Source organism: Erinaceus europaeus, chromosome 12, assembly GCF_950295315.1.
Source record: "Erinaceus europaeus chromosome 12, mEriEur2.1, whole genome shotgun sequence".
Classification (NCBI taxonomy): domain Eukaryota; kingdom Metazoa; phylum Chordata; class Mammalia; order Eulipotyphla; family Erinaceidae; genus Erinaceus; species Erinaceus europaeus.
In genome coordinates, this window is record NC_080173.1 from 88,318,884 (window position 1) to 88,342,303 (window position 23,420).

At 43.4% G+C, this 23,420-nt stretch overlaps 1 protein-coding gene across 3 annotated transcripts in view; it reads right to left on the reverse strand.

Annotated features, from left to right (window-relative positions):
• Positions 1-23,420, reverse strand: part of GAS7 (growth arrest specific 7) — a 282,047-nt gene that overhangs the window by 81,325 nt on the left and 177,302 nt on the right. For all 3 annotated transcript variants that reach the window (XM_007522665.3, XM_016188358.2, XM_007522673.3), the window contains exon 2: positions 19,981-20,101. In XM_007522665.3, coding sequence (XP_007522727.2) covers positions 19,981-20,101 — 121 coding nt within the window. The remainder of the gene's footprint in view (positions 1-19,980; positions 20,102-23,420) is intronic.

The following is a 23,420-nucleotide window of genomic DNA, read 5'->3' on the forward strand; positions in this document are numbered from 1 at the left end:
AGAGAAGCAATTACAGAATCCAGAACTCCCACCTTCTGCACCTCTAAAAAGAATTTTGGTCCATATTCCCAGTAAGGGAAAAGTGATGGGGGAAGAAGATCAGAAGGCTCTAACTCTGTCAGGACCCAACCCAGAGAAAGAAGAGGAGAAAAGGACAGATGTTTGGAAGTAGTAGTAGGTGTAGGTGTGACTTAGGGACCATGGGACCATGGCGTGGGGGGGGGGGGATATAGATACAGATAGGTACAGAAACAATAGTCAACCCATTTCTGTATTGGGAGAACTACTATTCCAGTGGAGGGAATGGGGACACAGAACTCTGATGGTGGGAATGGTGAGGAGTTAAATGCCTGTTATCTTATAATTCTGTGAATCGATATTAAGACATTAGGAAAATTAAAAAACAAAAACTGAGGTGTTTTTCAAGGCAATTACAAAAGACCAAATCAATCAAAAGGAAAAAACAAAAGGTATTAAAAAAAAAACAAAACCAGGGCGGAGGTAGATAGCATAATGGTTATGCAGAGAGACTCTCATACCTGAGGTTTCAAAGTCTCAGGTTCAATCTTCCATACCACCATAAACTAGAACTGAGCAGTGTGCTCTTCTAAAAAGAAAAAAAAAAAAAATCATTGAAAAATAACCTTTGTTTACTGATAAAAGATTTTAAGTGTGATCTCAAGGTAAAAATCATCAAAGTTAAAGACTGGCTAAATTACAGAGTTTAGGAAAGTCACAGTTAAAAATGTAAATATTTGGGACTAGGAGGTAGCGCACCTCATAAAGCACGCACATTATAGTGCTTAGGGACCCAGGTTCAAGTCCTCAGTCTTCACCTACAAGGAAGGAGTTTCATGAGTGGCAAAGTAGTCTCTGGTCTCTCTCTTTAATTTCTCTTCTCTCTCAATTTTTTCTCTGTCTTTATCTAAACCAACCAACCAACCAACCAAAAATAAAAAAAGCAAAATTCTACTGGCAATATATGATTGAGAACCTTCTATAATAACTGTCCACATTCCTAGAGCCTTTTTCCTGTGTACATCCACAAGCAAGGGGTGTGTACATATATGGCCACTGTTCCTTGGACAACAGAGAATCACACAGAAAAGGACATGCATGGTCATCGCCCACCATCAGCTACTGCTTTCTGGTAAACGACTGATAAAAAAAAAAAAAAGGGAAGGTGGTGGTGCCGACCCACGTGGTTAAACACATACATTATAGTGCGCAAGGACCTGGCCCCCACCTGCAGGGGGAAAGCTTCAAGAGTGGTGAAGCAGAGCTGCAGGTGTCCCTGTCTCTCTCTCCTCCTCCCTCTCAGTTTCTGACTGTCTCTCCAATAAATAAATAAAGATAATGAAAGGGGAAAAAAGGCCAAGTCTATAGGGAGAAACACATATCAAACAAATCTAGAGAAAGAAGGGAGTACAGAGACTAGGCCCCTCCCTAAAGACAATCACTAAACCGCATGGCCTAGCAGATATCCCAGTGCCAGTCCTGGGATCACCAGACTGGCATCTGGCATACTGGTGGTCTTGCCAGATTGTGGCTTCTTTCCATCCCCTAAGTAGGGTTTCCATAACGACCCCACAAACAGACTACAATGTCCGAGTTTTCTGAAGCTTCTCTTCCTACAATGTGGTATTTTCTACTCAGACCTCGACCCTTTTGTTCTTTTTTTTTTTTTTTTGAAGTTTATTTCTGAATGCCAGTCACTCTGCACCGTTAATCCATATTTAGCAGACTTTCCAGTAAAAGGTGTAACTTTATGTTTATAAATAATGCTTCTTTAAAAATAAAAATCACTGAGAGTGTTGCTTTTCACAAGAAAGAGCTGCAGCTATTTCAGGGCAGTAGAAAGAAGCAGTAATCTCCCGGAGGCGAGGTATAGCACATGGGTACTTCCAAGCCAGCTGGGTTCCATAGGAAGGCCATCCAGCCGCTGAGATACAAAGGACTCCCTCAGCTCCAGTAGGCACTTAGGATAAGTCTTTATGGAGCACCAACACTGCAAAACACGTGCAGGAATCCTGGGCAAATTCAGCTATTCTTAAACATCAAGAAACAGCAGTCAGGATAAAGACCACACAAAAATGGGAAATAGGTAGCGTTTTAGAAATGGTGTGAAATAATATTCTTTGGGAAATTGTACAAACGTTTTTGGAAAATAAAAAAAAAGAAGAAGAAAGCAAATCTCTCTGCAAAGAGGTCTGAAAACTCACGCATCTAGAGGAGTTGAAGGTTCTGAAAAGACAGGATCATCAACGTGGGCTTCAAGCAGTGCTCCTAAATTATAGAGCATATTGTCACAATCCCTTGGAAAGAAAACCTCCAGACTGCAGGGCCCCCTGCTCTAATTCAGGAAGTCTAGGATGGTACCCGAGAAAGTGTACTTCTCGCAAGCTCCCAGATGTTACAGTTGCTAATCTGGAAACATCACTGTGAGAATGGCAGGAGCAGAAGACAAAAAGGTCAAAGAGTTCTGTCTGCAACAGTGTTCTCTGTTTCAGAGACTGGGGTAAAGGCGTGTGTGTGTGTGTGTGTGTGTGTGTGTGTGTGTGTCTCCCACAAATCATTCCTGACCTGGAAGCACCCAGCACTCATATAATTTTAAAAAACATTATTTATTTATTATTGGATGGAGATAGGGAAATTGAGAGGGGAGGGATGATAAAGAGGGAAAGAGCTAGGGAGACCCCTGCAGACCTGCTTCACCACTCATGAAGCTTTGCCCCTGCAGGGGGGGACCAGGGGCTTGAACCCGGGTCCTTGTGCACTGCAGTATGTGCACTTAACCAGGTGCGCCACCACCTGGCTCCTACCCCCACCACTCGTGTCATTTCTTCCAAGCAGATGATGCTTCTAAAAATTGCAGAAAATGATGTCAAGTTGGCCTTTGAGATCCAGAAAAAGAAAAGTGAACTCAACAAGGCGGATGTTCTGTGAGCAAAAAAGAAAGGAAGGACCACATGTACTCAGGTTGTCTCAGAATCCTCTAGAAGAATCAGCTCCAGGTCTCAAGCCTGCTAGCTAAGAAAAGTTTGCATTTATACTTCTGGTAATAAGAACTCACTGTTGATATGAAAAGGCTAAGATGGGAATTCTTCTCTGATGCCTTCTAGAGATGGGGAGGGGCGTGGTATACAGAAACACATAGTGTGTGCTCCCTAGTCTTTTCTGTTCTGCTTCCAGTGGCTTTAATGCTGCCTTGCTCTGTCCTACCCGTACTCTTTTTTTTTTTATGACATCTCTGAGTTCCGAGGATACACCTTTTTTATTTATTTATTTATTTTGTAATTTTTATTTATAAAAAGGAAACACTGACAAAAACCATAGGATAAGAGGGGCACAACTCCACACAATTCCCACCATCACAACTCTGTATCCCATCCTGGCCAGGTGGTAGCACAGCAGATTAAATGCACATGACACGAAGTGCAAGGACTGATCCCGGTTTGAGCCCTTGGCTCCCCACCTGCAGGGGGTTGCTTCACAAGCGGTGAAGCAGGTCTGCAGGTGTCTGTCCTTCTCTCCCTCTGTCTGTCTCAATTTCTCTGTGTCCTATCCAACAACATCAGCTATAACAACAATAATGGTAAAAACAAGGGCAAAAAAAAAAAATGGCCTCCAGGAGAAGTGGATTTGTAGTGCAGGTACTGAGCCCAGCAATAACCCTGGAGGCAAACAAAGAAACAAAAAAAGAAAGAAAGAAAAGAAGTAACACATATCCAGTGAGAAAACACTGCAAAAACACAGAGTAGTCACAGAGTAGTCAAAAAGGAAAAATGAAAAAAAAAAAACCCTTCCAATTTCATCGCTTGAGAAGAACCACAGTGAACAAGATCCTCTCCAGATGCTCAAATGCAAAGTTAAATCACAGGAGTCCAGCAGGAGTCAAGGAAGGTGACAATGGGATTTGTACCCTGCCTGCAGTGACCACTAAACTCTGTCCCTTGAGAGGAAATACAGAACTTAAAAGAGCCCTCCAAACAAGCTCATCTCTTTCATTAAGAGGTGGTCAAATTGAAGTTGGGAGGAGGAACTGACCAAACTCTGAGCGAGCTAAGAGCAGGAGATGTGACCTGAAGCCAGAGAAATAAGCCTCTTTTCCCAACAGTTTGTACAGCACCTTTCTTTGTTACTCTTGGAACTCCCAGAGCTCTGGTCCTCAGACAGCTACTTCTACCCAGAGCCCATACCCCATGTTCACTGATAAGCTGGTAGGGAAGCAGGAAAAGAGACCACCTTTCCTGCTACTGCCATTACCTGACTCTTGGGCCAGGTGTCTGAGAAGTCGGTTACAGATTGCATCTCTCTACAGCATCATGGAAGACAGACCACTGCGTGGCTGGCATGGCAGAACCCAAGATGCCCTTAGCAGCACTGGTACTGGGTGTGGAAAGTATATGTGTTTGCTGGGGCTACTTTCACAAACTATGTCATGCAAACAATCCAAATGTCTCCTGCCACAATCTTGGAGGTGAGACGTCTAAGATAAAGGGGTGGGCAGAGCTGGTTCTTTCTGAGGACTGTCAGGGAGATTTTGCTATAAAGTCTCTTCCCATAGCCTCGGGTATGAGTCAGGTTATGGGCTTACTGATGGGGTCCTATCAGTGCCTTCACACAATTCCCTTCTGTGTGTGTCTGGCCCTGTGTCAAAAGTTCCCTTTTTAGGTAGGACCTATGTGTGAGATCAGGAACTGCCGTACTCCTGCAGAAGAGTCTTAAGTTGATGATCTGCGAAGACCTTGTCTCCAAAATCACATTCATAGGTGACTAGGTGTGAGGAGTTTAATATCTTTTGTAGGGGACACAGCTCAACTCCTATCAAGTAACAGAAGGCTGGAGCTGGCTGGGGGTAGGGGGAGACAGAGACAGAGAGTGAGAGGACACACAGAGCTGATTCAGTCCATGGCAGGACCTAGAGGGACAGCAAAGTGACAGACCCTCCAGGGACCGGGGACAGTAAGGCCCAACTCTAGAGCAGGCTCCACGTGGAATGTGAGCAGAGGGCAAAACTGCAGCCCGAGTAGTCACTCAAATAAAGAAAATGGCCTAGGGGCTGAGCAGTACCATGCCCAGGTAAGCACAGGTTACCATGTACAAGGATCCAATTTCAAGCACCTGGTACCCACCTGCAGGGAGGGGGAAGCTTCAGGAATGGTGAAGCAGGTCTCTCTCTCTCTCTCTCTCTCTCTCTCTCTCTCTCTCCATCTCTTTCTGCCAGTTGTCCTATTAAAAAAAAGGCAAAAAAAATCCTTCCACCTTCTGCATCCCATAAACAATTTTGGTCGAATAAAGAATAGGGGAGGCCTCCAATGAAGAGGATAGGACACGGAACTCTGGTGATAGGAACTGTATGGAATTGTACCCCTGTTACTTTATAATCTTGTTAATCACTCTAACTCACTAATAATAAAAAAATAATAAGGCTTCCAGGAGTGATGGAGTAATTGTGCAGACACCAAGCATCAGCAATAACCCTGGTGGGAATCTAAAAAAAAAAAAAATTCTTGGGAGTTGGATGGTAGTACAGCAGATTAGCACACATGGTGCAAAGCACAAGCACCATTGTAAGGATTCCGGTTCAAGCCCCCGGCTCTCCACCTGCAGGGGAGTCGCTGAAGCAGGTCTGCAGGTGTCCATCTTTCTCTCCTCCCCTCTGTCTTCCCCTCTTCTCTCCATTTCTCTCTGTCCTATCCAACAATAACAACAACAAGGGCAACAAAAGGAAATAAATAAATAAATATTTAAAAAATTCTTCTTAACCAGTTGGAAAATTATTTTTGCTTTGGTCTCCTGCAGGAGCTCACAGTCACGAGTCTAAGCAACTAGGTTCCCACAATAGTTACTAAAGGGTTAGTCAATACCTACAGAGTAGGGGAGGAGGCAGAACCCTACTCCAGCATATGGTTCCCACAGTCTATCCCTCTGAAAGATAACAAGATGTTGGTATGCTTTTAATTCTGCTTTTAAAAACCCCTTCTGTTTCATTTGGTTTAATCCCCCCTGCATTCTATTTACATAACACTGCATTCTATTTACATAACCTCTGTTAACAAGCACCACCCTCCCTCCAGGGCATTGGTGGTTCAGTGGTAGAATTCTTGCCTGCTCCGACCCTCTCCTTGTCATACCCTGATTTTCACCAGTCACTTTTCTCTCCACCCTCTCTGCGTCGCATCCTGTTCCCACCCTACTGGGCTAGTATATTTATAAGGACAAGATTGTTTGTAGTTTTTAGTTTAGCTTAGCTTGTTATAGATTGCGCTGCTTCCTGCATGAATAAAGAGATACTGCGTACAACCCAGCCATGAGTCCCGGGTTGTCTGTTACCCACCCGTGAAGCCAACCCGGCGAAAACAACATATGACGCCCAACGTGGGACCGGACCTGTGCAACTCCCAGGTAAGTGAAGACTTTGCCTACCTATGCACTATGGTCTTCTCTTCTACTTATGAAGAGGTTTGCCAAAGCCTCTACTGTTTCATCATGAGACAGTTACTCTGTCTCTGGAACATTTTGCTCTGGGCCACACTTTGTTTCCCTGACCGGGAACTTTGGTTTCTTGTGGTTTCTTCTAATCATAGAGCTTGGGAGATGCACTGAGATTTCTCCTTGGACTTTCTGGATTCCCTCTCCCATGTTTCCTGAGGAAAAGGACTATATTTTGCTCTGGGCCACAATTTGGTTCTTTATGACTGTGATCGTAGAGCTTGGGATATGCACGGAGATTTCCCCTGGGACTTTCTGGAATTCTTCTCCCACTGAGAAGGACTACTCTAGTTTGAGGAACATTCTCCAGTACCGTGGCAGTCCCCAAGAATGGAAACACGTGGTTAGTTCTACTCTCCTGATTGGATTCTTTCTTGGATGGGAAGACACTTTTTTGAGGAGCTTTTTGGACTAGGACGCCCTCCAGGGACTCTTGATGCTACATGGTGAGATCTGTTTCATAAGATAGTGATTTAAATGACTGAATTTTTGTATGACATTGACTTAAAAAAAATGCTGGACACAGCCGTGATTTCTAGAGACATCCAGAAACAATCCAAAAAATTGTTATTTCCTCCTTTGATTTCTTTTTTTTTTTTTTTTTTTACGTCTTGGCATAAATCTGAAATGTTTAATCCTGAAAACTGTATGAGTTATGGGTGGGGCAGATAGTGCAACGATTATGTTAATGATTCTCATGCCTGAGGCTTCTAACTGTAGTTCTTCTGTTTACCTTTCCACATATTATTGAGTTTAAACTGTTTTAACAACCTTGAAATGATACTAGAAAGGACTTCCAATTATAATGGAGTTATCAATTATAGTAAACTTCTAATCTGCTACAAGTTTTGTTTGACAAGTAAGTGAATTTCAGCTGTCAAGTCTTCACATGAAAAAGCATCTACTCAAATGGAATTCCTGGAAATCCATTTGGACTCCTGTTCTCTGACATCGCCCACAAGATGGAATGACTACAACGCACCCCCGGAAACCAATGATGTGACCTGGCACGACCTGAAGAAACAGATTCATAGACTCCAAAAGCTCACTCTCTACAGAAAAGCAGAATTCTGGTGGCCGACATTCCCCATTGAGACAGACATGCAGCGTTTCATCCCTTGGCATTTTCTTCTGTGGTCAGCTACTTTGGACTGACACCTCCATCGGACTTACTAGTACACACTGCTGTGTTTCTCAAAGACTAACTTCAGCCAATTGCCTTGAGACTTTATAGACCATGTCCCCTCGCCTGCCGGCTCTGTTTACAGAGACAGAAAACTCCCCTCTTTATTAGGTTATGCCCATAGAGGCAGGAAACGCCCTTTGAGGCAAGAGATGCCCCCAGAGGCATGAAGCGCTCCCAGAGGCAAGAAATGCCCTTTCGCCTGCTAGGCCTTGCCCTTTGAGGCAAGAAACGCTCCCCTTGGCATCACACTGGTTATTGCTGCTCGCCTATTTTGTTTTCCTTGTCTTATCCCAGTTCTTTTGAAAACGCCTGTATGATATAGGTTTCTGTTGACCCCACAATCCTGATACTATGGCCATTAGTTAAAAAGAAAGGGGAAATTGTTGGTATACTTCTAATTCTGCTTTTAAAAACCCCTTCTGTTTCATTTGGTTTAATCCCCCCTGCATTCTATTTACATAACCTCTGTTAACAAGCACCACCGTCCCTCCAGGGCACTGGTGGTTCAGTGGTAGAATTCTTGCCTGCTCCGCCCCCTCGCCTTGTCATACCCTGATTTTCACTAGTCACTTTTCTCTCCACCCTCTCTGCATCACATCCTGTTCTCACACTACTGGGCCAGTATATTTATAAGGACAAGATTGTTTGTAGCTTTTAGTTTAGCTTAGCTTGGTATAGATTGCGCTGCTTCCTGCATGAATAAAGAGATACTACGTACAACCCAGCCATGAGTCCCGGGTTGTCTGTTACCCGCCCGTGAAGCCAGCCCGGCGAAAACACAACAAGATAACACTCCCATCCACTCTCACTCCTGTTCTGGGTCTATTTCTTCTCAGGCAGAGGATGTTTTTAAACAGGTGGCTAGGAATTAATGATTTGTAAGGTTGACAGGAATGTCACTCAACAACATTATTCAGATGATCCAGCTTAGGAGCTGTACAAGAATGACAGTACCCTTCTGGGGTCTCGGTGCCCCTGTACCAACTCAGCACACCACTCCTAGGGAGTGGTAATACAGTAAATACACTCATCCTGCATGACTAACTTCTTACCCTGTTCTACTCCTCCCACACCTCTTGGATGATCACTGTCTCACATGGAATCCAATTCAGTTTGAAATAGCAAAAAAAAAAAAAAAAAAAAAAAAAAGAAGGAAAGAAAGAAAGCAAGCTCCAAGACATTCCTCCAAATCTAATCCTCAAGATCTGATGGGCAGCCAGTTTTACACAGGGAGGCACATTCCCCAGCTGTTGTGGGTGATGAACATATTGGTATCACAATTCCTGGTTTCATAGAATTTTCCAGCCGGAAGGCACCTTCAGAGGTCTATTAAGGCAAGAAAGAAATTTGACTCCAACCCACAGGGAATGTCCCACTTCACAATCTCCTCTCCACTTCGGGAAGCATTCAGTCTTTGCAAACACACAGCCATTTGCATTGTGCTCGCCCACACCACCCCCTGCAAGAAGCCATCCAACTGGATAATTAGAGCTGGGCACAGAGAAGGCATTTAGAAAACACTTGTTGCTTGATAATCAATTCACATAGCCTGCGCCCACTCACTGGAATAGAAGCCACAGAGAATTTCCATTTTGTTGCTACAAGTTTCACTAACTTCATGGGACTTAATCCTTTAAACATCCACACCGTCTCTGTCTAACTTGCCTTTTCCCCATGGACCCCAACTTCCTCTGTGGTCCTCAACCCCACTACCTTCCCCTTTGAGACACACATGCATGCATGCACGCACGCACGCACGCATGTGCATGGGCACCAAACAGAAGTCCTCCTAAAAGGCAATGCTTCATGGACTGATATGCCCAATACATAGAAAAATCCTAGGAAGAGGGCACAGCAGGAGGTATTTGAAGCCCCTTGTTAAAAATAAATAAAGCTTCACAATACCAGTCCTCTGTCCCCACTTCAGAGAAATTACTTTTATCTTACAACTAACACAGGTCTGGGGGCCAGGTAGCACAGCGGATTAAGTGCACATGGCAGGAAGTGCAAGGACTGATGCAAGGATCCTGGTTTGAGCCCTTGGCTCGCCACCTGCAGGGGGGGTCGCTTCACAATCGGTGAAGCAGGTCTGCTTCTCTCCCCCTGACTGTCTCGATTTCTCTCTGCCCTATCCAACAATAACAACAACAGTAAAAACAACAAGCCCCTAGTCCCCACCCCTGCAGGTGGGGACTAGGGGCTTGAACCTGGGTCCTTGTGCACTGTAATGTGTGTGCTTAACCAGGTGTGTCACTTTCTGGCCCCTGATTTATATTTACTCTTCAACTTCCTAATAACTGATCTATTACCTATGCTCTCATCATCTTTGTTGTTTTTAAGTCTTCTTGCAATTAAAAGCGAGTGGGGAGGGCCAGGGAGGTAGCACAGTGGTTATATAGAAAGACTTTCATGCCTGAGGCTCAAAAGTTCTAGGTTTAATCTCCCCCACCACCATAAGCTAGAGTCCAACAGTGCTGCTCTCTAGTACTTATCTTTTTTTAAAAAATGAGCACTACTAGAGCATGTTACATGGCCAGTGAAACAGCTCATGTGCATAGTCTACTGCCTTGCCATGTGCATTATCCAGCTCAAGTCTGGCCCCTATTGTGCAAAAAGAAGTTTCAGCGCTGTGGTCTCTTACTGTTTTTTTTTTTTTTTTTTTTTTTTAACCAGAGCACTGCTCAGCTCTGGTTTATGGTGTTGATGCAAGGGATTGAACCTGGGACTTTGGAGCCTCAGGCATGAGAGTCTCTTCACATAACCATTACTCTATCTAACCCCCACTCTTACTCTTTCTCTACCTCTCAGTCTATATCCAACACACACACACACACACACACACACACACACACACAACAAACAACCCCAAAAGCCCAAAAATAAAAATAGAAAATACTTACAAACATAAAGCAGAAACTTTCACTCTTCCCAAATAGCAGATCTGATTTAGTGAGCTGATAGACCTATGCATTGATATATATATATATATATATATATATATATGTATTTTTAAACCAGAGCACTGTTCAACTCTGGGTTATGGTGGTGCAGGGGACTGAACCTGGGACTTTGGAGCCTCAGGTATGAGAACCTGTTTGCATAACCATTATGCTATCTATCCTCTGCCCCGCATTGATATTTTTAACAAACTTGTGTTTCAGGGGCCTCCTAAAGCAATCTCTAATTGAGGCACCACAGGAATCGTGCCCAAGGACACCAAGATCATCACCAGTTCGCCCAGGATCTCCAGTAGGGAGATGTTACTGATAATGGTTTACTATTAGTAGGTTATAAGATTACCGTACCACAATACGAATTCTATGACCTCACCCTCCCACCTCCCAGAAATAACCAATTATTTATGAGAAATAATTGTTCTCATAAATTTAAGAAAGTTTTTAAAATATATATTTATTCATTTTGGATACATTTGGACACATTAGAGAGGGAATGGGGAGATAGAAAGACAGAGAGACACTTGCAGCACTGATTCACCACTCATGAAGCTTCACCTCTGCAGATGGGGACTAGGGGATTGAACCAAGGTCCTTACACACTGTAATGTGTAGTTCAACGAAGTGCACCACCACCCAGCCTTCTTTGATAGCAATTTTATAGCGATATACTCACGCACCATAAAACCCACTCTCTAAAGAGCACATAGTGATTTTTCATATATTCACAGACTTAAGCACTCCTTACCATTTTTAGAACATTTTCGTTATTACCAAAAAAAAAAAAAAATCTCTTAGTATTACCAATGACTCTTATTCACCCTCTCCTCAGCCCCTGGAAACCACTAAAATATTTTCTATGTCTATGGATTTGCCTATACTGGCCAGTTCATATAAATATAATCACAATATACAGCTTTTTGTGTCAGGCTATGCTGTGGTCTGTATTCAATTAGTACTTCATGCTTCTATGGCTGAATAATCAATATTCAATAACAGGCTTATGCACTATCTTGTCTTTGCCTTCAATATTTAAAGAATTGTGTTCTTTTCTGACCACTGTGAATAGTGCTGTAAAGAACAGTACAGGTATTCAGAAGCACAGGCTGCAGTTCTCTTGAGTCTGTAACTGGGAATGGAGTTGCTGGGTCTTACTCAACACTTTCTTGTTTCATTTCCAAGGCATTTGCCACTACTGAAGGACTCCATTTAATAGCAAATAAAGTTCTTACAGAGTTTACGAACACACAATCTTTTTCAAATTAACTTCCTAGAATACAGAAAACAATTAAATCCTCTCTCTCTCTCTTTCTCTCTCCCCCTCCCTCCCTCTCTCTCCTCTTAGAGTGCTTAGCTTATGGGCAATGTGAATTACTCTCTAACCTACTTGGCAATGCCACAGTTCCAAGAGATTACCAGTCTTAAAAACTGGAGAGAAATGAAGGCTATGTTTACAAATTAAAACTGAGTTCTCTAGAAGAAAAAACACCCACATAGAAGCAAATTATAAGTTCAAAGGCCTGACAGTCTTTCAGGAAGAGCCCACTGAAGAAAAATATAGCCAACAAAAACCATGCACGAACAAACCCATGAAAAGACACACACACACACACACACACACACACACACACACACACACACACACACACACACACACACTCTAATCCAATCAACTCAATGTGGCAAATAAAATCACCTTTTTAATTTTTTTTAGTTTGATTTATCCAAAACAGATGAACAGAAGCAAACAGAGGTGTTTGGGAACATGGAAGTTTCTTGTGACAACTTTTATTAACAGGGAATTATCAGGGTTGTTCAATCTAGGGAATTCAAAAAGTATCCAATTATTCAGAATGAAGTAAAGTTCAAATACTGTGTTTAAAAATGTCCTGCTAGAAAATTTATCCAGAAACTCACATGACTTCCTGTTGCGATCAAGTTCAGTGGGAATCCACCCATTTAAAGAAAAATTAAAGCAAAAAATCAACAAAACTACTGACCATTTGACAAAACAATTCAACAGCTCAAATTCTGGTTTAATCCTCCAAGTTTCACTCAAACACAATGAAACATGTATGGATTCTGTGTCAAAAGAGCTTAGATACAATTCCCAGATTTCCTGGGTTTCAGCTGCCACTCTTAATTAGATACTTACATTCCCCTTTAGAGATAAATGCTATTTCAGATATCTTTTTCTATTAATTCACAAATTTAGCCACCTTTACTGAAAACCAGATTACTAACCATGCTACCCTTCTGAAGAGAGAGAGAGAGAGAGAAAGAGAGAGAGAGAGAAGACTGGGGATCTGGGCATAGTCTGACAGATGAATAGCCTTGAGCAAATCTCTTTATGACATCGGGGATTCCATTTCCTTGTGTGCAAAATGAATAGGTTCTCTTCTTCAGACCAGGGATTGTCAAACTTTTATTTAACAGGGACAGAGAATAACTATTTTTGGCTTTGTGAGTTACACAGTCTCTATTTAACTCCACCATCATGGAGTCAAAGCAGTGTTTGACAGAAAGTCAACAAAACAAGATGGCTATGCCCTAATTAAAATATATTTACAATAATAGACCGTAAGCTGAAACTGGCCCACAAGCCATCACCTCTTAGGTGATTTGAAGGTTCTCCCTAGAATGAATAAGTCATTGGTCACTTAAAACTTTAGGAAAAGAAAAACACAACACAAGGACATAGAAAGTCTTAGGAACAGTTATAATGAGAGCTGACTTACACAGCACTCAGTGAGTCTCTCTGCATTGAGACACAGGCATTGGGTTCTTCATCTCATGTCCACACCAACTACCTTCTTCTGTTTGGGGATGTCGGGCATTAAGCCAGCTCTCCCTGCTCCACCCTGCATTGCTGATACTATGGCCTATTTACATAATCATTGTTTTGCCTGAAAGATCCCCACCCTGCCTGCAGGGTAACATTAATCCCAATGGTTAAAACCCTCGCAACAGTTGCTAAGGAAGTTTCTACATTCCCAGCCTGCTTTTTTTTTGCCTTTCTCCACCCTGTTTCCTAGCCATTTCCGTTTCTGACTTGCCACTTCCGGTTCTATCCTATAAAAGCGTTGTCTCTGATCAATAAAGACACATTGCATTCCCATTCCACCACGAGTTCAAGACTCTCCTGTGTTGCTGAGTGAGTAGCAGCCCAGGCTGGCTCCGGTCGAGTTCTCTCCAACCCAGAGAGTACATGCTCAGGAAGAGGCACCACCACACTAGCCCAGCAGGGCTGATATTTCAATCATGCTACACTGACTGCTTGACTTTGGGACTAGATGAAACATCAATTTCAGGGGGGGGATGTAATCTGGCTTTTTTTTTGAGAGGCTACTGGGAGGTCAAATGCAACAACTCCAAGGACAACTCCAAGGAGTGAGGGAAATTAGCTCTGTAAGAGAAACCTAGTTTGGGGAGGGAGTGTCTTACAGATACTTAGATAGCTATCGTGGAGAGATGAGTGGTTGTACCTATGTGTTATCAACACTACTGTAAACCATTAACCTCCTCCCAGTAAAGTTTATTTAAAAAAAAAAAAATGCAGAGCCTCGTTCTGTAGAGAGAAAACTCAAGGCAGTTCCCAGGACATAGGGGTTCATGGGATCCATGTTGGAGCTGGAAGGAGGTGACCATTGAATAAAGGTTCCACAGACACTGCAGGGCCACTAGGACTCAGTCAGATAATTCTTTTAAAAATATTTCCCCCTCACCCCTTACATTTTGTTTTGCCAGGCTCTCTCCAAATGGCTTGCCTTTGATTTCTGGACTCGCCTCTGAAGTTGTGCAGGTGGGTCAGTGTGTAATGGTCCCAGGTCAAGATGAGGATAAATTAGGGGTGATATCTATTCTGCTCTCTGCTTGTCAATCTGTGCTCCCTGAATTCCTATCCCTAGCCCAGATGTCCCCTGAATGACAGATTTATTCATCCAAACATGGGCCCTCTATCTTTCCCTGAATGCCTCCCAAGGGACATCCACCTAACATGGATGTATTATCTTACAAACCCCTGCCTCCCTGGGCCTGTATTTTCACTCTGTGGCTCTTCCCATAGAGAAGAAAACACAGAAAAATCAGAGCAGTTTTCTCATAACCTGCCAGAACATGTCTGTCAGAGTCTACCTTCTCCTCTCTGGCCACAGCTATCCATGTGCTGCTGACCTCATTCCTTCTCTTCTCATTTAGTCTGCCACGCTCTGTGCTTATAGTCCCGGTCCCAAAACCCTTCACTCTTCTGTACAGGCAATCCGATCACACAATTCTGACTATGTCACACCACCGCTTTGAATTCTTCTCAAATTCTGCCAGTGTCCACAGGGCAGAGCCTCAACTCCTCAAGGTGCTTCCTAGAATCCTCCATGGCTCTGTTGCCTCCTCCTACTTCACTGAAATGTTCCTTTGTTTTGTCGAATACTCTGGTCTACCTGTGTCCTAGTTGCTTGTCTCTTCTTATCTCAGCAAAGGATGCCTGAGTATAGGCACCTTTCCTTAGGGTTAGGGTTAGGGTTAGGGTTAGGGTTAGAGTTAGGGGTTAGGGTTAGGGTTAGAGTTAGGGGTTAGGGTTAGGGTTAGGGGTTAGGGTTAAGGTTAGGGTTAGGGTTAGGGGTTAGGGGTTAGGGTTAGAGTTAGAGTTAAGGTTTAGGGTTAGGGCTAGGGTGCCTGAGATTTCAGCACTAACACCCAACTGAGATTTCATCACTAATACCCATCATGGTGACTGATTTCCATCACTGTCTGACTCCATTAGAACTGAAGTCCTTGCAAGTGGTGGCAGCCTTTTTATGTGATTGTCTGTCTTCACAGCCCAGCGCAAACAGCACTGTGACTATCCCCAGGAGTGTCAGGAAAACTCTAAATGTATTTGAAAATAAGCAGATTAGCCAAGTGAGTCATGCAAATGTAACCTGGACTTTAAGCTTGTTATATTTGTATGTGTTAAAGAAAAAAACGTGTGGCAGCGTACCCTATTGTGTCCAGAGTCCTCTGCAATGGAAGTGTTTAGGGATTATAGGAGACTACGTCTATTGAGATGAAAGGCAAAGAAAAAGAAAAAGAGAGAAACAGCGCTGGCAGTCTGAAGTAGAAGGCTGGCTTCCTAGCACCACTCTGGTTCACATCGAAAGAAACTTAAGAATTGGGAGGACAGAAAGGTGGCTTAGTGGAGGCAGGCAGTTACCCAGGCAGTGAAGCACTAGGTCCTGCACAAGATCTGTGTTTGAGTCCCCAGTTTCTCACCTGCATGGGGGATGCTTCAAGAGCTGTGAAGCAGGTCTGCAGGGGTCTATTTCTCTCTCTCCCTTCCTGTCTCCCCTCCCCTCTCAATTTCTCTCTGTCCTGTCCAATAAATTGGAAAAAAAAAATGGCTGCCAGGAACATTGGATTTGTAGCTCAGGCACCAAGCCCCAGCAATAACCCTTGAGGCAAAAAATGTGTCTTAGTAGTGAGACAGCGACTCAGGAATCTCCAGGGGCTAGAATTCTAAAGCAGAATCAGAAAGAACATTTGGTTATCTCCTCCCTTAAATTCAAGAGCCAAATCCTTACCATGATGCTCAGGGGTCCCACAATCTCTCTTAAAATGACTAACTGTGGTCAGAGAGGCATTTCCCAATCCATGTTCATAATTGCATTCGAATCCATATTCATTTAAGACCTGGTTCTACTATAAAATGTAAATGCTTTGAGGACAAAGACTGCTTCTCTTCTTCTTAATTATTCTATCCTTAGCATTCATACCGTGATTGGAACATTTTTGAGGCCCAATAGGTGTTCACTGAATGAGAGAGGCTGCGTTTGGCATACTTAGTTGGATGCATGTAGTATCATGTACAAGGACTCAGGTTTAAGTCCTTGATCCCCTCCTGCAGGGGGGGGGGGATTTCATGAGCAGTGCTGCAGGTATTTCTATCTTTCCATTTCCTCTCAATTTATCTTGAATTCTTAGAAACCTTTATTTAAATAAAGGGGGTCCCAGGAGCGATGAAGTCATCATGCAAGCACCAAGCCTGAGCAATAACCTTGGTGGCAATAAACAACAACAACAAAACAACAACATTTTAAAGAGTTTATTGAATAAGCAAATGAATGTATCTGTCAGTGAACCAAGCAATAAAGAATTAAGACCAGAATGTATCTAACATGATTCAGACAGATGCATCATGAGCATAACTGAACTCCAGGTGAAGAAGAAAAGGCCTACATGTACTGGAGATGTCAGAGAGTATGAGCAGGGTCGGCTGTGCTCTGTGACCTGCAGGCCCACCCTGGCTATAGAATAACCCGTGTTATTCTATAGCCCGTCAGCTCCTGAACTTAAGATGATGTCTTACGTTTTTAAATGGCTGAATGAGAATCAAAAGAAGACCATTTAAAGGTATGTAAAAAGTTCTTGAATTTCACAGTTAAGTGTCCAAAGAATCCCTCTGGGACACAATCAATTCTTGCTTTACATGGTGTCCATGGCTGCTTTCAGGCTACAATGGTTGAGCCTAATAGCCATGGTAGAGATTAAACTGTTTAATTCCTGGGCCTTTTAGAAAAAAGATTACCAACTCCTGGGCTACAGTCTCTGGAATGATATACTAGAATCCACAAGAAAGTCCTGACCCAGGAACATATGCTAAAGTCTGAGTTGTCAGACACTGTTACTGTGAACTAGGACTGCCACCTCTCCAGATTCAAAGGAGGTCTCGAAACTTTACATCAGGCTCAACCTGATGCTGTTGACTGGCTACGGAAGAAGGGCAAATGCTAGAAGAAGAAGAAGGACTTAAACATGTTCTTTAAAAAAGGAGTGTTAGGGAAGTCGGGCTGTAGCGCAGGGGGTTAAGCGCACGTGGCGCAAAGCGCAGTTTACTGGAGTAAGGATCCCGGTTCGAGCCCCCCGCTTCCCACCTGTAGGGGAGTCATTTCACAAGTGGTGAAGCAGGTCTGCAGGTGTCTATCTTTCTCTCCCCACTCTTGTCTTCCCCTCCTCTCTCCATTTCTCTCTGTCCTATCCAACAACAACAACAATAAGAACTACAACAATAAAACAACAAGGGCAACAAAAGGGAATAAATAAGTAAATATTAAAAAAAAAGGAGTGTTAGCTAAATTCATGGAAGCATATAATACCTTGTAAATTATCACACACCATGTTAAAAAATGAGGCAAGAGCATAATGGTTATGTCAAAAGACTCTCATGCCTGAGGTTCTATCCCCAGAATCACCATAAGCCAAAGTTGAACAGTACTCTCATCTGTCTCTCTGTATTTTTCCATTTATCTTTCTCTTATTAAAAGAAATAAAAAAATATTTGAATGAGTTAGATTACAATGTCTAGGTACAGGCATACTGGTACATCCACAGTACCCTGCCAATGTGAATAGTAGCTTCCATTTTATGAGAAAGTATTAGGTATGCCTATGTTTAGCAAACAACAAAATCTAAATCTCTGGGAAAATATTCATGATAAATAGCTCTTTTCAGGGAGGGAGGGATAGAAGGTGGCTCAACCAGTAGAGTGTACATGTTATCATAATGAGAACCCTAGGTTCAAGCCCTGAACCACCACATCGGAACACCTACGGGAGAGAAAGATCACAAGTGGTAGAATGTTCTGTATTGTCTCTCCTTTTATCTCTCTCTGTCTATCTCTCATCTTCTATCTAGAGGGGAAAATGGCTGCTGGGAGTTATTGTGCAGGCACTAAGCCTGGCAATAATTCTAGTGGCAATAAATGAACAAATAAATATTGAGTGAGGACTAAATATTTCTACTTTTCAAACTTTTTTTTTAATGTGTGTGAAGCCAGGGTCTCATGCTTGCATGATTTTGCATGATTTCAGCTACTTTTTCCATTCAAATAGAGAGATTAAAAGAGAGAGAGAAAGACAGAAAGAATAAGAGACAACAGAACACCAGAAATTTCCCTGGCATAATAGAATCTCCCTTGCGGTGCTGGGTTTTGAACCTGCACTGTGAGCACAGCAAGGTGAGCTATCTCTTTGATCCATGAAAATTTTGTATTCAGTTATTTTTAACTGGTAATATACTACTGCCAATTAATATCTCTCTCTCCCTCTCCTTCTCCCTCTCTCTCTCTCACACACACACACGTTGATTCTAGAAAATTACTTTCATAACTATGGCCCTTTGCAGATGAGTAATTCAAGACAGGAGTGGATCTAAATTCTTGCTGACCTCAGGATCATATGGCCCAATTTCTGCATTTACACATGGGAACTCCACAGAAACAATTTGCTTTGAAACTTCAAAGTCTGATAAAGCTCAAAACTGCTCATGTGTGTATTTTGAGGAAGCTTAAGATTAGAATGGTCAGAAACAACCCTACTTCTCTTTTCCTTGAAGCCTCAGTCATCTCTTCCACTGGGGCTCCCCACCCCCTTCCATCCTCCAGTTCCAAAGTGTAGAGAGACCATGTTGCCAGGGGACAAAAACAAACCAGTCAACTAAGTGGCAGTTATAAGTACTGTTCTCTGTCAATCCCTCTGAACAGAAGCTGGCTCTCCTGTCACCAGAGCCCCAGTAAGATCACAGGCCATATGTCATACTCAATAGGGAGAGGTGGTCATAAGTCAGGTGAGTAGACACCAAGGAAGTCAGAAGTCAAGGTCAAGCAAACAGGTGGATCTCGGTAGGATATCATCATCATCATCATCATCATCATCATCACACACACACACACACACACACACACACACACACACACACACCTCAGATTCCTACCAAATCTTTCTGTGTTGCCACTGTTTTTTCCACCAGGGCAATTGCCTTGGGGAGTCCTGGCAGTTTTGCTCCGCCTAGTCTGCCAAAGAACATAGCCTGAAACCCTGCTCTGTTCACTTGCTCAGAGCACTTGTAACATCTTCCATAAATCTCTCCAGCCCTCCCGCAGGCATCTTTCCAGTCTGCACCTTGAAGTCCTTGAGTCATTGTGAAGACCCAACAAATCCATTAATAACTGGCAGCACAGAGATGCAGACCCACTGAGACTCAAAAGATGAGCACGAGACCTATGTTGCCTGGAAGAATCAGCCAAGCATAGTAGCCCTAGCACTGTTCACAGAGCAGTCCAAGAAACACCAGCACGGGGCAAGAGAATGGCGGTGTGAAATTAGGGGAACCCCATACTGGCAACCCTGTTTGGGACCTTCTGGATGATAAGTACTTTTAGGCTTGCAAGAAATCAAGCCAATGTACACCAGCTGTTGACCACAGAACCCTCTAGGACGCCAGTATGTCAAGCGCAGACTCTAGATGAGAAGGGGCCCTTTTAGAGAGATAGAAGCTGGACATCAGGTGCAGGATGCTCCTGGGAAAAGGACTCACCATTGGTGGTCGTGTTGACATAGTAACGGCGGCCCTGGGGAGACAAGTAGCTTTGCCAGCCAGGTGGAAGAATGACAGTCTGGCTTTCCTCTCCTGGCGGAGGGGGGACCATCCCAGGTTTCTGTAAAGGAGAAAAAGAAGAGGTCACACACACACACACACACACACACACACACACACACACACACACACACATTTGACATCAGTGCAACTGTTTTTCAACCCAGAAGTCAGAGGCAGATGAAGTCACTCTGAAGTAGCTTAATGCCAGGGCAGTCAAGGCCCCCCCCCCCAGGGGAGCTCAAAGGAGGCACATGTGTATGTATATATATTTTTGGTGTGAGTGTGAGATGTGAGGAGTATTGGCTTTTCCAGAGCCACTGCAGAATGGATATTTGCTTGGGAGGACAGAAGGAAATGGCAGTCAATTCACAGAATTGGGTTTTCTCCTCACTTACTCCCTAGAAATTTACCAAAGGGGCTGTACTTGCATAGAGGAGTGCTAACTGGGGTGGGGGGGTATGTTCAGAAGTGAGGGACATCACTCATGCTCCCACTGTGGACTCTAATGCCTGAAATCCTTGGACTCACTAAGTACAACAACAGATGAGACCTAGGGCCTGCTGTATAAACATCCCAGCAATAATTAACACCAAGTCTCAGCAGAGAGAGATGTAAAACCTTCTAGAATAATGTCAAGAGTCAATGAAGCACTAGGTGGTATTTTTCTCATCAAGAGTCCAAATCATCACTCTGGCAAAGAGACCGGGAATCTAAGACACAATGGAAACTTCCTTTTTCATCATATGCATTTATGAACTGTGAATTCTTTTAACCGTGCACAGTGGTATTTCCTTTAAAAATCAATCACGGAATAATATAGGTGTATTATTTCACACAGAGAAATTAGGTGTAGACACAGATGCCAAAACAGAGATGATTTCTGCTTGTGAAATGATGGGTGAGCTTTCTTCTCTCTTTATCTCTCCCATCTGGGTTTTCTTCAATCAACACACACAAAAAATAAAAATCGTTAACTGTAAGAACATTTAAAAATAAAGGAAGAGGGCTCCGAATGAACCCACACAATCGCTGTGCCTTATGAAGAAAATAAATTGACTAGAATCACACAAAGAGTGAGGTGATGAGTTTCTCGGCCAAGCTGAGACCCGTTCAGAAAGATTAAGACTTATTGGTTCCTAAACGTCCTCAGTGTCCTCAAGTCACGCCCACAGATGATGGTCACTGATGGCCACTGCTGTGGAAAACAAGATTATATACAAAAGGAGAGCAAGAGGGACACAGGGCTTTCAGGCAGTGCTGGCTCTTTGCAGAGGCAGTGGAGAAGGCATACTGCTGCTTCCTGCAGTGCCCTGCATGCCCTCAGTGGGGAGCTGATCAATCCTGGCTGCTCCTGGGACTCAGTAAACAGGCCTCCCTCCCGGTGGCCTTCTCTGCAGCCTGTGGCAGAGCTCTCATGATGAATTTTCACAATTTAATTAAAAGCCTTCCCTGCAGCCCTGAACACTTCTGTCTCCCATACCTATTAATCCACAGTGCTTCTTGGATTCAGAATCAGTCTTTGAATTGCCAGGGTCTGAGGAGATAGACAGCACGTGGGCCACTTTCCCATCAGCAGAATACATCCATGTCGCTCAAGGACACACCTGAGCATGTTTACCTGGGTCACCGCATGCTTTTTGGACAGTATTCAAAATACATGCAAGACCAGGTGATGAGTTTGAGAGAGAGAGAGAGAGAGAGAGAGAGAGATCTCATGGCTACATAAAATCACACAGGAAGGGTACATTTTGGCTGAGGTGAGTCAGTAATAATACAGAAATAGGTAGGTTAGGAGACTTGTACATGAGTATCTAATGTGGGAAAGAGAAATATTCTAGAAATCAGAATAATAAGATGCCAGTATAGTCCTGCTTGAGTCAGATATATCAACATATCTAAGCTAAGAAGGCCGTATTGGTGCTTACGAGAGGAAACAGAATATCTTAAAAAGATATAAAGCAGGGAGTAGATAGTGTAATGGTTATGCAAAGAGATTCTTATGCCTGAGGCCCCAAGGTCCTAAGTTCAATGCCCCCACACCATCACAAGCAGGAGCTGAGCAGTACTCGGTAAAAACAAACAAACAAAAAACATCTATGTAAATATATATATTTATCAGAGTCATAGAATCTGCCTGGGAGCTTACACGCTAGGCGAATGATGGGAAAGTCCCAGAAACAACACTTTGAGAAACACTACTGAAGGGAACTTGTTTCCACCCTTTAAGTGCTTTAAGTGATTTCTTCATATATATATATATATATATATATATATATATATATATATATATATATGGTCTGGGAGATGGCGCAGTGGAAAAGGCATTGGACTCTCAAGCATGAGGTCTCAACCCAAGTTCAATCCTCCCCCGGCACCTGGCAGCACAAGTACCAGAGTGATGTCTGGCTCCTTCACTCTCTCTCTCTCTCCTCCTATCTTTCTCATTAATAAATAAATAAGATATTTAACAACAAACAAAACAAACAAACAAACAAAGGATATAAGACAAGGGGACAAGATTGGCATGACCAGAAAAAGGTTGCAGAGAAAAGGCCCAGAAGCCTCTATGATTTAGTTCAAAAAGCCTTCGGATCCAATCCGGACGCGGCCTTTTAGTAGTCAAGGGGCTTAAGGAAATGACTCAAGCAGCTGCATCGACTTCTGCTTCTGTCAGACAAACAGAGGCTGATAATATTAACTTCAGTGAAAGAGGGGTGGAGACAAACGATAACCGACTCAGCCCCTAGGAGAGTGCCTGTCACTCAATAAATGGGGGTTCCCAGCTGATGGGAGGCATCTGAACACAAAGCAAGCCCAGTCTTCATGCACGCCCCGTAATGCAAAGTCTAGGAGGCTCCTGGCATCCACACCAGCCTCACGGCCACCATGTGTGAAATGGGACTTCTCAGAGGTTTCTGTTTCCAAGACTACCAGACTTTCAAAGGTAAACACAGGAAGACCAAGAGTAATACTAACACCTTCTGGTGAGAGGTTGGGGGATGAAGGTTTCTGTTCTCCCCTGGGCTAGTAAAGGGGACATGAGCAGGACCTCTGATCCTCACAGCAACAGTGATGCCTGTCCAGGTTCCCCCACTGCATAGTGCTTTTCTCTTCAGATTGACACTGAGTCAGTAGCTAATCCTGCAGAGTTAGAATCAACCCTTGTTTATAACTGACGACACTGATGACCAAAAGGTTTCAGGAGTTTCCTGAGGTCCCCTTCTTGAGAGAGGTAGGAGGGATCACATACTGGGTCAGAAAGGACCACGACCAGGTGATGAAAGATAGGAAGAGAGAGCACCTGGGTCATCTCATCCTATCTCCAAACTCAGTCAATGTGGCAAAGAGGGTGCCCCTCCCTGTTCCCATGCAGGGCC